This window comes from Oncorhynchus clarkii, chromosome 3 (assembly GCF_045791955.1).
Source record: "Oncorhynchus clarkii lewisi isolate Uvic-CL-2024 chromosome 3, UVic_Ocla_1.0, whole genome shotgun sequence".
Classification (NCBI taxonomy): Eukaryota; Metazoa; Chordata; class Actinopteri; order Salmoniformes; family Salmonidae; genus Oncorhynchus; species Oncorhynchus clarkii.
The window spans coordinates 8771081-8791210 of NC_092149.1; the positions used below are offsets into that span (position 1 = coordinate 8771081).

The 20130-nt window shown below is 41.7% G+C and overlaps 1 protein-coding gene across 2 annotated transcripts; it reads left to right on the forward strand.

Annotated features, from left to right (window-relative positions):
- Window positions 1-4849: 4849 nt before the first annotated feature.
- Window positions 4850-19833, forward strand: LOC139387468 (syndecan-2-like). Of its 2 annotated transcripts, XR_011629171.1 has the most exons (6): window positions 4895-5279; window positions 15053-15155; window positions 15720-15886; window positions 16056-16215; window positions 17092-18198; window positions 18357-19833. XR_011629171.1 is itself a non-coding variant. In XM_071133686.1 (5 exons), the coding sequence occupies exons 1-5, from the start codon at window positions 5220-5222 to the stop codon at window positions 17253-17255; spliced, it is 654 nt and encodes a 217-aa protein (XP_070989787.1). In that variant the 5' UTR covers window positions 4850-5219; the 3' UTR covers window positions 17256-19833. The 2 variants fall into 2 exon arrangements, 1 of the variants encoding a protein (XP_070989787.1); XM_071133686.1 differs by having other exon boundaries at window positions 4850-5279; window positions 17092-19833.
- Window positions 19834-20130: the final 297 nt, after the last annotated feature.

A 20130-nucleotide genomic window follows, 5' to 3' on the forward strand; every position in this document is an offset into this window, starting at 1 on the left:
CCGCAGCAATGTTCTAACATCTAAACTCAGCAGAAAAAGACACGTCCTCTCACTGTCAACTGAGTTTCTTTTCAGCAAACTTAACGTGTAAATATTTGTATAAACATGAAATTCCAAGTTCCACAGACATGTGACTAACAGAAATGGAATGTGTCCCTGAATAAAGTGGGGGGTCAAAATCAAAAGTAAATCAATATCTGGTGTGGCCACCAGCTGCATTAAGTACTGCAGGGCATCCCCTCATGGACTGCACCAGATTTGCCAGTTCTTGCTGTGAGATGTTACCCCTCTCTTTCACCAAGGCACCTACAAGTTCCTGGGCATTTCTGGGGGGGAATGGCCCTAGCCCTCACCCTCCGATCCAACAGGTCCCAGATGTGCTCATTGGGATTGAGATCCGGGCTCTAGAACACTGACAGTCCTGTCTTGCAGGAAATCACGCACAGAATGAGCAGTATGGCTGGTGGCATTGTCATGCTAGAGGGTCATGTCAGGATGAGCCCGCAAGAAGGGTACCACATGAGGGAGGAGGATGTCTTCCCTGTAACGCACAGCGTTGAGATTGCCTGCAATGACAACAAGCTTAGTCCGATGATGCTGTGACACACCGCCCCAGACCACGACGGACCCTCCACCTCCAAATCGATCCAGCTCCAGAGTACAGGCCTCTGTGTAACGCTCATTCCTTTGATGATAAATGCAAATCTGACCATCATCCCTGGTGAGACAAAACAGCGACTCGTCAGTGAAGAGCACTTTTTCACAGTCCTGTCTGGTCCAGCGACGGTGGGTTTGTGCCCATAGGCGACGTTGCCGGTGATGTCTGGTGAGGACCTCCCTTACAACAGGCCTACAAGCCATCAGTTCAGCCTATTGCGGACAGACTGAGCACTGATGGAGGAATTTTGCGTTCCTGGTGTAATTCGGGCAGTTGTTGTTGCCATCCTGTACCTGCCCCGCAGGTGTGATGTTCGGATGTACCGATAATGTGCAGGTGTTACACGTGGTCTGCCACTGCAAGGACGATCAGCTGTCCGTCCTGTCTCCCTGTAGCTCTGTCTTAGGCGTCTCAGTACAGACATTGCAATTTATTGCCCTGGCCACATCTGCAGTCCTCATGCCTCCTTGCAGCATGAGCAGGGAACCTAGGCATCTTTCTTTTGGTGTTTTTCAGAGTCAGTAGAAAGGATTCTTTAGTGTCCTAAGTTTTCTTAACTGTGACCTTAATTGCCTAACGTCTGTAAACTGTTGGTGTCTTAACGACCATTCCACAGGTGCATGTTCCTTAATTGTTCATTGAACAAGCATGGTAAACAGTGTTTAAACCCTTTACAATGAAGATCTGTGAAGTTATTTAGATTTTTATGAATTATCTTTGAAAGACGGGGTCCTGACAAAGGGATGTTTTTTTTCTTCAGTTTAGTAGAAAGCCTTCTCAGAAGAGTGGAGGTTGTTATAGAAGCAAAGGAGTGCCAACTCCATATTAATATCCATGATTTTGGAATGAGATGTTTGAAGAGCTTTACTTTTGGTCATGTAGTGTAACTCAAGTTTTCATCCTCAGGTCCAACATAACTATTGTGCCATTCACATACAGTAATGTAGTATGTATTTATTAGTTGTATCATTCACAAAGTGGTCACTGCCATGCTGTTTGTCATTACAAATTAAATAAAATATAGGACAAAACAATTCACTACAAGAGAGACCTAAGACGACAACATAGCATTGCAGCAACACATATAAATAAGGAACATCTCTCTAATGTGATATCATACCCCTTCATCATTAACAGTCGAATGGAGGGTAAAATAGCCAATATGTCCATATGTGAAATATTTAATAATTCATAAAATAAATTATTACATGTGGGGTATTGGTAGGCCTTTTGTGTCTACACTAGTGGTGCGCGGGTCAGCTGTTTGTTCACCCGCAAGCAATTGCAAATACCCCATGTGCAACCGCCGGATTATATGTTATAAAGTGAGAATCTGAGGTCCACACCCAACCCGCATATATAGAGAATGCGCTATGCTACAGTCGGAGGCTGCAGAGCAATATTTTGACAGGGGGTGCAGGATTTGTTTTTGCCTGATTTCGGTATTTATGCTTATAATTTCCGACATTTTCGTTGGCTTCTGTCATATGTTGCTTTAGAAGACTAAATAAACCCTTGCTGAACAGAATGTAATAATAGATCGGTAGAATGAATGCTTCAATCTAGTTGACATCGGTAAAGTTTTCTCATCTTTCGCGGAGCAAAGAAGTTAGGGACTGGGGAGAAAATACAATAAAGCAACAAAAAAAAACGGGAAAGTTTTTCTGTGCAAAATGTCCAAATGATTTTAGTTTGACCGGTTGTAAGCCAAAAGTAAACTGTGAAAACGACCCAACATGTTTCTGATAAGATTTGAGTTCGGCTTCGAAGCATATTTTATGTGGTTTAAATTGAAATACTATCAGTTTTTATTATGAAGACAGCACCCAGATGTTATCTACAGTAACTGAGCATGGCATTCTCTCAAAATGCAGAACGAAATAAATATTTCTCCACTCCTGTACCCAAATCCACATTTTACCTACATTTGGTATATAATTTTACAGCAAGAAATGCTTACTTCTGCATGAGTTAGGCTATTATTAAGGATATAGCCGTATTCGCACGGGACTAGTATTACTAGAGAACGTTGGTTAAGAATTTATTATCCCAGAAATGTCCGTTATTCCACAAGACAATTAGGACAGGATAGTTTTTTTTTCCCAAACTGCCCCCTGTAATTCTCTCTTTTTATCTATAAAATGACAGTTATGACGGAATCGTGGAGGTTTTTTTGTAGGCGTGAAGAAATTTAAAAAAATACCAGAACCTCAATGTAGCCTATAAAAATATCACAATAGTTAAACATTTCTGGATTTTTTTAAAAGGTATTGTTTCTCTTTATTTAATCCGCCCGCCACCCACGTGCCCTTCAGCCACACGACATGTAATGACCCTAAACCCGTCCGCCCCGCAGATATAACCGCGGGACTGCCGGTTATGAGTCAACCCGCTAGTGGTTTTATGAATGTTGATAATGTGTTATGTAGATGTGTATAAATCGTGAAATGTTTGCCTTATCATAACGCGGTATACTTATCAACTACAGCACTTAACATAGTAATGTCCACATAATTGACATGAACCGGTGGTGATGACTACTTTGACTCAACAACATCAGCCCTCAGAAGAATCAAGAAAATATCTCCTGTCAGATTACCTACTGAAAGTATTAGCTTGGCTGTATCTTAAATTGTCATTATGCAATTCCACACATCCTCTCTCCTAGCCTCGCTTCATTCTCAACCATATTGAAGGAGAAGGTCTGGGAGGGGGAACTTGTCCAAGTTCCCCCTCCCAGACATTGTCCTTCAACCATATTGACAGATAATGTCCAAGTTCCCCCTCCCAGACATTGTCCTTCAACCATATTGACAGATAATGTCCAAGTTCCCCCTCCCAGACATTGTCATTCAACCATATTGAAAGATAATGTCCAAGTTCCACCTCCCAGACCTTCTCCTTCAACCATATTGAAAGATAATGTCCAAGATCCCCCCAGACCCTCTCCAATGCATTTTGAGATTAATCCAGAAAGAGCCCTAATCATGCAGATTCCTTCATTCTATGATTTACTACTCATCATTATAGCTTTGCATACATTATACAATTTACCTTCCATAGTACTTAACCAGGGTTTTGCCCTAGTACTACACAGCTGATTCAAATAACCAACTCATCATCCAGCTTTGATGATTTGAATCAGCTATGTAGTGCTAGGGCAAAAACAAAATGTGTACCCAATGGGGGACCCCAGGACCCAGTTTGGGAAACCTTGGTCTAAACAGATCATGTTAGGACAGCAGTCATGTTATTCTGTCTTCAAACAACATGAACATTTTTGATGCATCATAAAACATGCCTTTGAGCTGTTTTGTATTATTTAATAACATCTCAATTGCAAGGACTTTGATAATAACATTGTCATTCAGGCACATAACTTGAGTGTATGTACGAATCAACTTTCCCCAACAGGGGGAAGCAAAACTGAACTAATCAGACCAAATATTAGATTACATTTGCCACACTGTGAGCAAGGTATAATCAAAGTATTATTTACATGATAAGCTTTATTTTGTTCTATGATCCCGTCACATTATTACATTTGTATTCATATATTGATGTTTTATTTAAGTAAAGTCAATATCCAAGTCTATAGACAACAGCACATCTAAACCACTTGTCTAACTCATTCCATGGAGGGCCGAGTATCTGCGGGTTTTCGCTCCTCCAATGTACTTGATTGATTGATGAATTAAGGTCACTAATTAGTAAATAACTCCACTCACCTGGTTGTCTAGGTCTAAATTGAAAGGAAAACCCCAAAACCCGCAGACACTAGGCCCTCCATGGAATGAGTTTGACACCCCTGATCTAAACATTTGAGTGGCGCCCTCTCATCTCCACTGATGTGAAAACGATAGGTTTAACCAGGGCTCCTTTCCAACCTTGTTCCCGGAGAGCTACCCTCCTGTACGTTTTTATTTCAACCCCAGTTGTGACTAACCTGATTCATTTTACCAACCAGCTCGTTATTAGAATCAGTTGAGCGTGTTGGAGAGTCCTGGTTTAGACCTTTCAATGTATTGTGAGGTGTTATGCTACCCCGGAATCCTGCACTGGTGTCAAAAGTGAGATGGGGCTATCATATCCGGATAGTTCATAACCTGTGTCGGCATACTCTACTAGCCTATCATAACTCATTCACTTGTGGCTATGTCAAATTGTCAATTTAAATTATCACTGCACACTCAAGTGAATGACGCTTCTTTATGTTCCAAGTATCTATCAACCAATTATAGAAGACTCTTTCCTAACTACCTTGTTTCCGCAATGAATGTTGCGTTCCAAGCTGGCGCATCCGTACATGTAATAGCGCGTGCTTCCGCTTTTCCCTTTCAGTAGAAAAGTACTAGGAAAACGGGAAATAAACTATTTTATTCGGAGAGAAACATCGAGTGGGGAGGATCTAGTTTTGCTCGTTTTGGAATAATTCGATTGGGAGAGTATAACCTGGGAGAGAGAGTGGCGTCTACAACTGTGAAGATAATTACATATGTTTTGTATGAGCGCTAGCCAATAGATCTATTTTTCGCCACGGTTTGTTCTTTCCAAAGGAATAATGACGAACACTTGGATACTATTGACTCTCGCGGTGGCGACCTGTTTTATGAGTGAAACGGTGAGTAAAGTTGTCAGGACAAAGAAAGTCATATAAAATGTGTTTTGTTATACCTCGCGCGGTAAGGCGGTGCTGAAATGTTTTTTTTAACGGGCTTTGGTTTCGATGTACGCTATTTTGCATGCTTGTCTCACTCGCGGTCTTCATAACCTCAGCGAGTAATTTATCTGGCTACTTTTACAAGTAAAGAAGTCAATAACTATTCCCTTATTTATGTCCTTCTTCCCCTTGTGCACTTCCCATATGACTGAAGTCTTATCACATTGTGGCCCAAATTATAAAGATACCGTTTTACAGTTGCCAGAAAAGCACGTGTCTGATTAATATTTGTGTAAAACCAAATAGTTTATTTACCGTTTGATTCCACGGTGGTCAAAATATGATTTTCAAGAGGCGGTGTGGAACTACAGTCGTCTCTGTTCCTTGGTCAAAACAGATTGAAATGTTTCCATTTAACCAGGCTGAGAACACAGGGCATCTCAGTGTTGCCTTTTAACACGTGTCCAATAACCTCCTATTGAAAGACACGTTAAACAACTACTGAATTGTCCATCAGTGGAGTTAATGACACATTTTATAGGTTTGTATACTTTTCCTCTCCGTCTGCCACTACAGTAGACATGGCTCTATCATTGGCACGGTGATGCCGTTCCCTAACTAACATGGCCATTGCTATGAAACAGCAGTTTTGCAATTGGCTGCAAGGAGCATAAGTGTTAATTGGCCCCAGCCTTCCAACCTGGATTATTTTAGAAACAAAAAATAAATAAATGCAAGGGCCCTCATCTCTGATTTTAAAGTGAATGGGGGTGCAGGGTTCTATAGTTGTGATGGTATCAACCTATGGACATTCTACTAAAGTGAAGGTGGGTGAATGAATTAAGTTATTTTAGGCTGATGTGTGTTTGACTGTGGTGAAGGCTGCATGCCTCACGCTCCCCTCTAACATTAGGTCAGATTCCTCATTTGGAGCATTTGACTGTATTTGGTCCATTCAGGATTTCAGAAACCACCATCGCTCACCCCCCTTCCATTTTTCAGCAGAAAACATAAACACCAGCTCTGAGAGGCAGCCATTTTCTCTAATTCATCACATATTGGACAGGACTCTTCCCTCCATCACTATCCATCTTTTTGTTAATGCGGAAACAGAGAAACTATTGCTCTAGTTATATCTCGATATTAAACAGATGTAACACGTCATCATTGACGATTTGTCACTGAAAGTACTTCATGTACTATATCACTGTCACCATGACATCTGACTTGATTGGTATTAAAGTCAACAGTGAAGAAACATCTGCTGTTTAGATGGAACTGAAATGACTTGTCATATCATCACCAATGTTGTGTAATTGAAAGTGTTTCATACAGATGGCCCACATCAAATACTAAGGCATGGTTGGGAATAACTTCAACAGTATAGAAACATCTAGAGTTGGATGTACTTAAGTCTGAGATCAAAGCTCTAGAAATATGCATGGAAATCCTGAATGAGAAAAGTAATGAAATTACTAGCCTGACAAATAGGATTTCTTGAGAGGATGGAAAATGGTCACATACCGCAGCTTCAGTACTGACTGCTACTCTCATTCCTCCCCTGCCTCAATTAGCTTAGCAAATGTAAAGTTCTCAGTGAAAACCTGGGGGTGGCTAGGCAGCAAGGCACTAGACGGCTGTGTTGTGAGATGGGAAAACCTTGTGATGTCTGCTCTGTATCTATGAAGCCCTGAACTTGTCAACTGGATAATGACACTGTGTAGGTTGTTTGGCTCAGATCTGAAGGTCAATAATAAGAGATGTTAGTTTTGAACCGTTCTTGACAAATGTAGCCTATGCCTGAAGATTTAGTAAATGTTTGGACTTCTCTTTGTTTGTGTGGATTTGATTGTACATGGGATTGTGATCATTGCTACTCTGATCATACATCCTAGAGTGAAAGTTAACCTTAATGTAACATTTTTCTAGAATAGCGTGGACCGTGGTCAAATGCAAGATGTTCCATGACGGTGTATGCTGACCGCTTGCTGTGGTGTTATGCCAGCCAACTTTGTTTACCCGTTTGAAAAGCATCCTGAGAGAATACCCCTGTCTGCTCTTTGCTAATAGATGTGACTGGTACTAAATGTTCTTTGCCTTGCGTTACTTCCATATATGGCCATACCGGTTTCCTGAAAACAAAAACACCCACTCCAGATGTTTTTGTACTGTATGTAACTGGCAGACGTTCTCTCAATAGACATTAGTGTTGTTTTTAGAGACCACCGAAGCTGTATGTGAGTCAGAGGTGACGGTCTGGATGTGAAAGACGGTGTGATCTGGACTCTGAATCCACATGTGCTATGTCCTCCTGACCCTCTTGGGTTAATTGATGCACAGAAGGACAGACTGACAAGCTGTGATAACGATATCAATGCAAAACAGGAACTAATCTGTTTTATTTCCTTTGGAACTACAATCTCGCACAAGATCCTAAGTGGTGGTATTTTCTGCCTGACCTTAATTTGAGAATATTTTAAATACTTATTTTAAAATGTTTCCTGTCATCAGGAGGGAGGCCCTCCCCAGTGTTAGTCATGCATGCAGTACACAGGGTAGAGTATGTACTGTCAAACCTATCAGCGCTGACTGGATAAGGCTGGTCCGGGAGTCATGCAGCTTCACATGTAAGTGGATCTGCGCTCCATTGGCATTTCTACTCGTTTTCCCCAGCTCTCTTTCTGTCTCCTTCTCTCTCAACAGCTCTGTAAGAGGCTTGCCTTTTATCTGTCCACCAAAGCTTGTCAGGAATTTTAAACATTTTCTGGGTTGAGCTTGTTGCTGGGTCAAATACACAAGCATTTCAGTACACCTGCGATACACATTTTTAGCAGATGTTATTTATGTGATAAATCAGAACTGATTTGAATACTTGTGGGGTTGAGTTTGTTGCTGGGTCAAACTTGTAGGGTTGTGGTTTGACAGCTTTGTTGTCTTATTTGAAAGGTCTGAGATTCTCCACTTAAGTCATTACCCCCCTCTGAAGAATCTGAGTTCCGTCACTTGGGTTAAATCAATTATTTATATTTAGCGATGATTTAAGGGAGGGAAGTTTCTCACAGAGCCTGTGTTGATCTTTCAACACTGGGGATTTTCTTTCTCTGCTGAGGATTTTCTGTGTTTTTGTAGAACACTGCTAAGCATGTCACAGATTTTCAAAGAATTTCACCAGTACATTTGGGATCCTTTTCTAGATCCAGAGGGAGCCTGACTTGGCCCACAGCTTTCAGAACTGAATAGAAAACACAAGTCGAGATTGATATTTTAGTCATTTAGCAGACTCTTTTATCCAGAGTGATTTACAGGAACAATTAGAGTTAAGGACCTTGCTCAAGGGCACACCAACCCATTTTTCACTTAGTCTGCTCAGGGATTTAAACCAACAACCTTTCGGTTAATGGCCCAATGCTCTTAAACGCTAGGCTAGCTGTCGTCCTGAACCGCTGAGTGTATTCTGTCTCATGCTTCAGGACTAATTCTTCCGTCTCTTGAGTGACTGTAGTTGTAGATCTTCTTGGCATCATCAAGGCCTGAAGAACCTTTGCATAAAGAAGCATGTCATTAGTGTTGAACAGGATCATGAAGGCTATCAGATGTGTACTGTAACAACTGTAGTTTATACTTGGGACATAGGCCCCATCCTCCTACTGGGATGCCAGAGCACTTTTATGTGAGGCATGTCATTACTTCTATTCACATTGGTGTAATATTACCATGTGAAAATTATACCAGTCATATAGATTTACAGAATTTTACCTGGATAAGGTCGCATCATGTTGACCTTCAGTGGGAATATGGGCTCAGTGTTTGGGTCATCGGCAAGGACCCTGGCCTTGGTGTCGGTATCTCCCTCCCTCCCAAATGCGCCCACGTCGACCATGGTGAAGTGGTACTTTGCATTGCGACCTGTCATCCGGACTATTGTGAAACATCTCTTGTAGTTGTAGTACTCGTTACCAGAGTTTGCTGGAGCTCGGATCTGAATGTGTTTCCCGTCGACTGCTCCTACACAACTGATAATTCCAATGATCCCAAAACTCTCAGGTGATTTCGGCCCATTTTGCTACTGAGGGATAAGCAACTAAATCTGCCTTCGGGACATGCCAGGTATCCTGCCAGGTATCCTGCCAAGCTTCGCTGACGATGACAAAAACGGTTGTTTCCTAGCTTCTAACTAGCATCAATGCTTTTGCTGTGTGCCTGTAATTGCCAAAAACATCCAAAAGTACTGAACATGCCTTCCCCTGTCAATGCTTTGCATAGGTCAGACTAGAGACATATTCTCAGTTGTCCCCTCTTGTAGTGATCAGTGGACCAACATGCCATTTTCTCCCTCGTGAGAAATAAAAACAAACGACTAGTAAGAGCAGTTCAATCTCTTCTAATTTGGAGGCAGACATGTTTGCTTTTGTAGCTAGTTAAATTCTGAAAGTAAATTTGTATCTGGAGTGTTAAGATATATATTTTAAACAAATTATATTTTTTATCCTTAAAGTAGAGTTAGAAGCATAACACCAGACATGTAGCTAGCTAGTATTTGTAAACGGGCAAATACATGGGATCCAGATGTTTTCAAATGTCGTCGCTAGCTAGAGTGAGTGTCTGGGCCCCTCATGACTCCAACTATGAACATGCACGTGATCTACGCACGTAAACCGTGAAGAGGCCTTAAAGCTGTGTGTGTGGTGGCATCACGTCAACGAATACCACAAACTGAGACCGATCCATAGCTTCTCTCTGACCAAGCCTGGGGTGTAGTTTAAGAACTTGTGAAAAGCTATAATTGAGCTTGAATGTAGACACTAATTGCTTAGTAATCCTGTCTTTTGAAGTGATTTCATGTGCAGACTCATTTGCTGTCAGCTGTTTTACTCTGGCATTAACACACAGATATTGAGAAGTTCATTGCATATCTGCTTTACATTAGCTAGATTTTGCACAACTGACCTTTGATTTTCCTTGGCTACTCCTGAAACTCCCACTCATGTCCCCTGTTCATGTCTTGGCTCTGGTAATCCCTGGAATATGACAGTCTCACACCGTGATTACCTGGATGGAAAACAGAGTTAGAAAATAATGGATTTTGTTATAAATTATTGTTAGATTTTCTGTTCCCAACTCTTTCATGAACTCTTACCTCCGAAAGCTTCCTAGAATTATAAGATATATTTTTAATATCTGCTGGACATAAAGTGGTCATTCCAGAGAGCTACTGCTGAAATACTGCAATGCAGCTTTGATTGAATGTAGTCCTTAACATTAAGGTAAGAGTTGGAGTGTGGATCAGCCAGCCCTCACACAGGGTCCCACATCACAGTAAACTACTTCATACTCACACTACTGTAGTGTTCAGTTATGTCCAAGGACCAAAGTTAATGTTTTTATTTAATCTTCATTTATATAGGTAAGTATAATTGAACACTTCCTGTTTACAATGATGACCTGTCCCAAGGCATAGACAGCAGTGAGAAAGGCTTGGAGTATAAAAAGCTCTGATGAGTAGTGGCAACGTCTCTCTTTGAAAGACCACGCTTGACAAAATCATATTTTGTGCTTTCTGAAACTAGCACATGTAATCTCACCATAATTTGGTTGTCACTCTCTGATATAATTTCACAACATACACTACATCTAGTTCTGCCATTCAGATACAGTCAATGAAACAAATATCCCCCAGAATGTCTGACTCCAGTATTCTGCTCTCTGCCCCCCTCCAAGAAGACGTAGAATATCCCAGGCTCATGGCCCTAGTACAACACCTGTGTTTATTGAATCATATGAAGAACACCAGACATGCCTCTGGTCTGAATGGGCTGTATTCATCCTGTTAGTCTCTGCAGCAGTTCTGGTGGAGTGCTGGCATCGTCCAGCAGTTAGTTAATGCTCTTCCTGTGTACTCCTGAGGGGCTGCGAATGTCAGCAGCTGGTTGGACAGCTACTACATCGGCAAGGTCTCTATCCCAAATGGCACCCTGTTCCCTATTTAGTGCACTACTTTTGACTAGGGCCCATCATAAGTAGTGCACTAAATGGGGAATAGAGAGCCATTTGGGACGTAGCCTAGAGCTGCTGTGCCCTGTATGACGCTGAGCCCTTGGCAGATGTGGGTTAATATTGTAACCCACACCTGTAACATCTGTGCTGCTTCCCAGCACTGTGGAAGGAAGCTGGTTACTAGAGAGCTCCTGTACTGTTGGTCCACATGCTGGTTAATGTCTTGGTAGACCTGTTTGGTTGCATTCATGGTGTTGCTGTCATTGGGTGATGCTGACGGACGGTATATATTTATGGGCAGTGTTGCCGGTAGCGTTGGATGTTATTTAATGTGTGAAGGTAAGCAGCTCAGAACATCCTGTTTTCCTCTGGCTGTCCGACAGGGGTATGCTGAGAAACAACACAGCCAGGCCTTCAGGGCATGGAGGAGGACTTTCAAAGGAAATCCAATGTTTTTCATGTTGAGATTACATTCATATCAGGTAGTCATCCTAGATCTGCCTGGAATGCATTTTAAAAAGCCCCTTAAGTCCAGTGTTAGCAATATCTTGGCAGGTTCTCTCTTCCCATCATTACAGCTGACAACTATACCTGTGGAGGAGGAGGGTGACATGATTAGCTGACATGTCCCCAGCATTTGTTGCTGTGCTAGCCGCTAACAACAATACCTTAATGATTCAACCATTTAGTAGGGTCTGGCTGACTGGGCTGTTTGGAAGGAGCTAGCTAGTGAGCAGAGGGAGAGAAGAGGGAGTATTTCCTTTTCAGTTGTAGACTTGGCACAGCCTGAAAGCCCAGTCCTGAGCTCTTCAGCTCCCTGCACAATACCTCACTTGTGCTGCTACTTTGGCCCAGGAATGTGAGGCTCACCTTCATATGTCTGACAGCAGTTTGCTTTGGAATGAGAGATCTTATTCACCACCACATCGTACTGCTGCAAACATGGTTCTCTCATCGCCTCTTCGCTCTACCTCCCTCTGAAGAGTTGAGGCAGCCCCATATGATGCTGTTGAAACCCCCATAAACCACTGCTTTAGATAGTCTGTTCATAAGATGTGAAGGTAATTGATCCTCACATATTGAACAGTGTATTTTGTTAAGGCATGTATGCTACGTGTGGGCTAGGTGCAAAAATGTTGTTCAGAGTCTAATCATATAGCATACTTTTGTGTGTTCACATCGGCCTCTGGAAAACAGAGCCTGACACAATCTTAGCCTGTTAGATAAAGCCTAACCTAACACTACTATCCAATAAGAAAATGGAATGCCGGCAGCAGGAAAATAGGACCTTTCAGTAGCCAGTTGTACTCTGTACTGTACCGGGGCCTGATCTGAGTCCTTGACTAATCCTGATCAACAAAGGACATTGGAGGAAATGATTAGGGCTGTTTAACGTCAGTCTGTATTGATGTTGTACTTCATGATTCAGTGGCTGGGCATTCACACTGACTAGACTACTACTGTATGGTCACCGGCTGACCCTGAGAGTCTCCCATTGTTCTCACAATGTTATCTCTATTGGATGTTTGAGGTCAACTTGACTGCTTCAGAGGCTAAATCAGCTGAGTAGACCTGGGTCAAATACATTTAAATACTGGGAAGTGTTTTCAGGGCTGGCAAATGGAAGTAGTGTACAGTAGGTATCAGTCATTCATGACTCCATTCCTACTCTTCATAGTGTACATGTGGTCTTCTAGGCTAAGATTGTGTCAGGCTCTGTTTTCCAGAGGCCGATGTGAACACACAAAAGTATGCTATATGATTAGACTCTGAACAACATTTTTGCACCTAGCCCACACGTAGCATACATGCCTTGCGCGTTGACACATCACAATAGAACGTACAGTGTCAGAGGGGTCCGTTATCTTTTCTCAAATACTATTGGTCCATTACCATGTCAATCAACGCTTGAATAGAAACGTAGCTTACACTCTGGATTTTGATGCCAATGCAGTTGCTACAGTCCCATTCGTTTTCATTGCAGCCTTGTTTGAATACCACGGTTATGTATGTTGAATGTGTACTAACACCGTTAAGTAGCACGGTGGTCTTCTAGCATTAGTTGACATGGGAGCACTTTTATACATTGTTTTCCTGGATTACTTTGATCATCACTTCCTCATGTTCTGCCTGCTGCATTCTCTATAGTATGTTGCATAGCAAACACAAGATGATTCACTGTGTGTGACAGTTTGAAAGACAACTGGCGCACAACACAATGGCATACCAAAGATGTGTTTTTGTACAGATGACAATTATTTAAAAAAGAAAATGTCATCCCAGAGGCCAAAAGGGAAGGTCTTTATCTAGCTGGGTATTCCCTCTTTTCAGCCAGAGCCATTGTTGTGCTCTTTGAAGCATCTCTCCTTCAGTGAGTCTGAAATGACTTGTCCTCTTATTGTGTACTAGGCTCTGCTTCCTTTGAAGAAAGAGTCCTTCCTTTTTCTTACATCATCCTTGTATGTCACTTTTTCCCCCTCTCCTTCACGAACAAAGACCTGAAAATTGAACCAGGCTCCTTAGTGTCAACATTCATCAGAGGAGCAAAAAGGCAGACCTTGACGTGTGTGTGTGCGCACGTGAGTGCATGCGCACACACAGAGGGGTGTATCCTTAGTACCTTTGTCAGACGTATTGCTTTTGTGGGGATTTTGGGAAGCACAATTGTGTTGAAACATCACACGTCTTGGTGAGCATCAGTGGCTGTGAATGGTGATTTCCATGAGCCCTGACAGGCTAGTTGAAGAGGTGGCCACCAGGCTACTGTGGTGGGCCAGAGATCTAAAGGAATGCAGGGGGTTGGGAGGGATGACCTAGAAGGATCCAGGGTTCAGAGAGTCAGACTACATGGTTCCATCTGCTCTGAGAGCAGCCTCCTCCCCTAAAAAAAATAGTTTGTCTGTTTATTCATTCTTCTGTTCACAATAACACTTTGCCTTGGGATTGGATGAGCCAGTCAGACAATGACACCTTCCTGTTTTAACCTGCTCTCCACATGCAGAGGAATTACAGGAAGACTGATACATTGTCTTTGGTTTCTGCTTCAGAAAATGGGAAGATTTGATCCAGGCCTTCATAGCTTCTAAGTGGTATTTCAGGTAATGGGGAGGCTCATGAGACTTCTGTTCATTTGTTTGTTTCCCAGGGAACTGTGAGATTTAAATTCTCCCAAAATATGTCTTGATTTTCTTAGCATGGTTCTTTCAAATTTGTTTTGCTCTTGCGCTTCTAATGCCTGTATAAAATAAACAGCATGGATATCCTCCACAGTGAAAAGTGTTTGTATAATCTTAAGGGCATGAAATCTACACTGGGAGTAGTTTGTCATGTGATCAGTTATTGAGTATTATTATGGGTCCTGGATGCTGATCAAGGGAAGGGGGATACCTAGTCAGATGTACAACTGAAATGTGTCTTCCACATTTAACCCAACCCCTCTGAATCAGAGGTAAGCTGTGGTATATCAGACAATATACCATGGGTATGATGCAAATGCTCTTGTTCTATTTATGTGGAAGTATTTTATAATAGCAATAAGGCATCTTGGGGGGTTTGGTATATGGCCAACATGCTAAGGGCTGTATCCAGGCTGTACTCTGCATTGCAGCGTTCATAGCCGTGGTATATTGGACATATACCACACCCCTCAGGCCTTATTGCCTAAATAGCATGTGGGTACCTGTAGAATTCAATTTATATGGTGGAGACACTTTCGTTCATCTCTTGTTCTCCATTCACAGATATTGATTTCGGCCCAGTCGGATTACCTGTACCTGGATGACCAATCAGGAGACTCCGTAGATGACGACGGTTACAACTCTGGCTCCGGGTCCGGTGATATGAGTAAGCAATGGTTACCTTCTTCTAAAATATTACACCCTTGTATCCTAATGTCATTTACACAGCAACCTGAATGCCATGTTAAGGGTTATAGCTGTATGTAAATCTATAATTGTACTGGCTCTACGAAGGTCCTAGACGGTGCACAGAAACCTTTTTGACTTTGGTTAACCTGCTAGGGCACACTGGTACTGCAGGATCACAATGGACCTACGGAGGCGGTGAATGCACAGATGTTTCACATGCAGTCAACCAAGACTATGTTAATTACCCAGCATATGTCATGTAGAGAGACGTTCAATAATGAATGAGTCATTATTTCATATACCCTAACCTGAAGTGATACTGAACCATAGACTGTAATGTACTGTACAAGAACACCCAAACAGATCTGGCTTGCAGTCTATTTCTCAGTCAGTATGACAGGGGTTGTGACGTTATTGGTCGACTCATTATGAAAAGTGAATCCATTAGCATTGTTGTGATTTGTTGTTTATCATGTTAGCCCTGCCTGCAAACCACATTTCTCTTTGGGGTCAATACATTTTAGATTATTTTCCTCCTCAGTTATCGGTGAGGCCACTGAGCCAGTCAAAGTGAAAAGGGTGTTCGCCGCTCCTGAAGCAGAGCCAACCCAGGACTCTCTACCAGCCCTTTCAACCACAATGGAGATGTTGACATTCACTGACCTGAGCACAGAAACAGCTGAGACAGAAACGGAGACCGAAACAGAGGTATGCCTCTCTTTTTAACTGACTTTAGTGTGGGCCTTTGAGCCAGTAGTGTGGTTGTTTCATTTCGCCTCGCACTGCTGGCATGGCAAGGACTTAATAGTATCCCTGTGGTTTTATAGTTGCTGTGAAAATGTAAATGTATCTTTCTCCCTCTGTCTGTGTGTGTCAGACCCAGGTCCCTGAGCAGTCTCTGGACGTGACAGAGGAGACTGTTATCAGTAGTGAAGCTCCTCCCAGCACCACTGGTGTTTCCGGGTTGCTGTACGAGGCAGACGTACCCTACGATGTACACTCTGAAAACCTGTTCCAGAGGACGGAGGTGCTAGCAGGTATGTTTTATTCAGGAGATCGTATTGACATTAACGTCTCTTTTTCCAATGAGACCTGAGCATAATGAAAGCAATAAAATATCACGAGACAACACATGTTAAACATCACACACAAAAGCGATACACAATACGATAATGATTCATCAAAACAGTCACCTGAAATCTATCAGTTCCAATTGAAGAGATCATTTTTCAATACAGCCCACTATCAGAGATTGGATCTGAAACATGGCCTCTCTTAAATTGGGTAACTCTAGACTTTGCTTTCAGAATCAATAAAAACAGACTCTTTGTCTTGTCGTTTGATAGCAGAGGGAAGGAGACTGAGTCAAGCAACCAACAGCACTTCGAGATTGTTTTCCAATGAAAGCATGTTATGAATGAAGAGTATAATTGTGACTCCTCCTGAGTCGGCTCCGTCTCATATTTGATTAGTCCATTGATCTTAACTGCAGTCTAGTGCATCAAAGTTATCAGGGTGCTTTTCCCCATTCATTTCTCAATGTGAGTTGTTGCCAAACATTTGATACAAAACAATCATAGTTCCCTCTTAATTGTTCATCCACGTTAAGAGAAGGTAATGCGGTTACATTTACTTTGCATTTTAGTCATTTAGCAGACGATCTTATCCAGCGACTTACAATTAGTGCATTCGTCTTAATATAGCTAGGTGAGACAACACATCGTATAATTAATCGGGTTGGGGTAATTACCTTGCCCCACACACAATCTGGTAGAGGTCTGTCATATCTGATTGGACTGTTATTAACACTTTATCTTCTAGCAAGGTTCCACTGTTGTGTTGTCAACACCAATCACTTGTATTGAATTATTGATCAATAAGCATCTTCTGACGTTGTTCTTCTCTCCCCCCAGCGGTGATAGCTGGCGGGGTTATAGGTTTGCTGTTCGCCATCTTCCTCATCCTCCTCCTGGTCTACAGGATGAGGAAGAAGGACGAGGGGAGCTACGTCCTCGGAGAACGCAAGGCCCCTAGCTCAGCCTATCAGAAAGCCCCCACCAAGGAGTTCTACGCCTGAAACACAACCACCGTCACTATGAGGAGAAACCTCTGGAGCAGCATAAAGACGAAGGCTGTGTCCCAAATGGCACCCTATGCCCTCTATAGTGTACTTACTACTTTTAACCAGTATCTGTGCACCATATAGGGTGTCATTTGGGATGCATACAAAACATCTCATACAGCAGGGTCCTCCTCGCATGCTGTTGGTTGAAATGGTATTGAATGAGGAAGTGTTTCAAGGAGCTTTTTCATATCGCAAATATATACTTTTCCTTAATGAGGCCAAACAGGGCTATTGTAAATGTTTCATATTTTGGATCATTAGAACGGTTGGAGAATTTCCTTGTCATGTGAGAACGTGAAACATATTCATAGATGGTCATGGACTACTTTCTAACTGTAGAGGTACATATTTGTAAGGAAGGAAAAACAACTTTTTTTTAAAAGGTCACTGAAATAAAAATGACAGAATATAATTGTCCTATAGCTATTCTATTTTTGATTTTTTTCATAGCATGTCCAAAGTTGTTGTTTTTCATTAACTTATGTTTTTCATGTCGAGGTGATGTAATGTTTCTAGTCTCAAAGCAATCTGGTCTCCAATTTAACTTGGATGAAAACATTTTGTTTTGCTTTGTTATTATGGGATTTTTCTTGTCATTGTGTGAAATGAATTACAGGATTCCATAACTACCCAGTGCCATCTCACCAAAGCAAAGGACATTCCCTTCTAGTAAAACATTACTGATATAAAGCAGTGTTTACCAACTCCAGTCCCCAACAGTACCCATTTTTTGTTGTAGTCCCTGACAAACTTGCCTGATTCAATTTTAGGGCCTGATTAGTTGACAAGTTGAATCAGGTGAGTTTGTTTGGGGCTACAACAACGTGTACTGTTGGAGGTACTCGAGGCCTGGAGTTAAGAAACACTGATTTAAATGGTACTCTTAATGGCAAGGGTGTAAAACTAATTCCACGGCGGGCCTAGTGTCTGGGTTTTTGTTTTTTCTTCTCAAGACCTAGACAACCTGGTGAGGTGTTTACTAATTAGGGACCTTAAACAATCAAGTACAAGGAAGGAGTGAACCCTCAGACACTCAGCCCTCCATGGAATGAGTTTGACACGTGCTTTGAGGAGTGCATTATATCACAGGAGGTTGGTGGCACCTTAATTAAGGAGACCGGCTCATGGTAATGTATCAAACACATGATTTCCAGGTGTTTGATGCCATTCCATTTACTCCGTTCTGGCCATTCTTATGAGCCGTTCTCCCTCAGCAGCCTCCACTGCTATATGTACTCTGTGTTCCAGTTTCTGTTACCCAAAATATAGAGGAACCTTTTCAGTAGGTTTCACTATTAGGTCCATTCATTTTCTCCTCTGATCACAATGGTATTTTAAGACTTGGGTGTTTTTATAAACAAACCTGCAAAACTTTTCTGACCGATTTATGATATAAAAGCTGATTTTCATTTATCTGCAGCTTTTAAATGATGACTTGCAAGATATGGGGAACTAATGCTAATGAACAGTCCTATGCGCTCAACTCTGTTCAGTTGACTTTGTGATGACTTTAGTACAGTGATTTACTCTAGCCACAGATGGGACACCGGACGTCTCTGTAATATCCGTTTCAATTTTGACTGAAAATCTGTCATTCGAAAGTCCAGGGCGCTTTCCCAAATGGCACCCTAGAGCCATATGAACACTGGTCAAAAGCAGTGCACTAAATAGGGACTAGGGTGCTATTTGTGATGTAGTCCCAGTGAACAGGACATGGTGTACCTTTTACTTATCTGTTCCCCCTCTAGCATCTGTAAAGAATTATGAATGTCTACTATAGAACAGACGGTTCCTCTTCCCTAAAAAAAATAACTTCTATGATCACTGGGCTGATGTTTTTCTCATGGTACGTAATTATTGAATAAAGGTACTTAACAGTAAGACTTTCCTTGGACTTGGAACAGTGTTTTTGCCATTTATCACATGTAACACAATGTCCCCATTTATTTAGTTGCCTTTTAGTCCTGACTATTCTAAAGGTAGACTCAGCGAAATGATGTAGATGCATAAAGTAAAACTGCATAGTGGGTCAATTTCCAAAACTAAGAGCGTTAGAGCGCGAGGCTAAACTTCTCCGCTGTTTTGGTCCAGTGGCTCCCATATTGTAAGAGCGGGCTGTGACGGGAACCCGTGTGCAAATACTGTATGTGTGACAGAGTGAAATCTTGCTCATTGAAATATCTGCAGTGCTGCTTGTGCAACACAATTTCGCTGACTACCTTTAGGTCAGTGGTGCATCTGTATAATGTCTGTACTATAATTTATATATTAATTTATATTACATATTTGAAATATGTTAGTTCAAGTATATTCACAAATGTTTTAAGCCTTTGAAGTGCCTACCATTCTGAAAGTCTAATTTCTTTTTCTTTTTTTTTACTGTTTGGGACAAAAGATGTCTTCTCAGTGGCATGAAGTAGTAGTCACGAATATAAGCACAGGATACTGATGGCAACTTAGTGCTACAAAAGCAGTGTTGTATGTTATGATGGGAGACACTACTGAATAAACAATGTGGCTTAATATTAAATAGTCATCAAATGTGGTTTCTTCTCTCTTGAGTTGGTTGTATTTCTGATAAGGCTCCAACATATGTCTGTGTTCTTTGGAATTTTGACACTGTTACAAAGTAAATGTAAGAATATAACTTGCAGCACAAATACCATATGTGATATCTCAGATTTTATGTGCAAGCTGACATAAAATGTAAAAAATATAAATAGCTTTTGTTAGTTTGCGATCTCTGATCAAAACACTAAACATACAGGCTGCTGTGAGCTAAATGTTTGCTCATGCCAAGTCATGCAGAAAGAAAAGCAAAATGTCC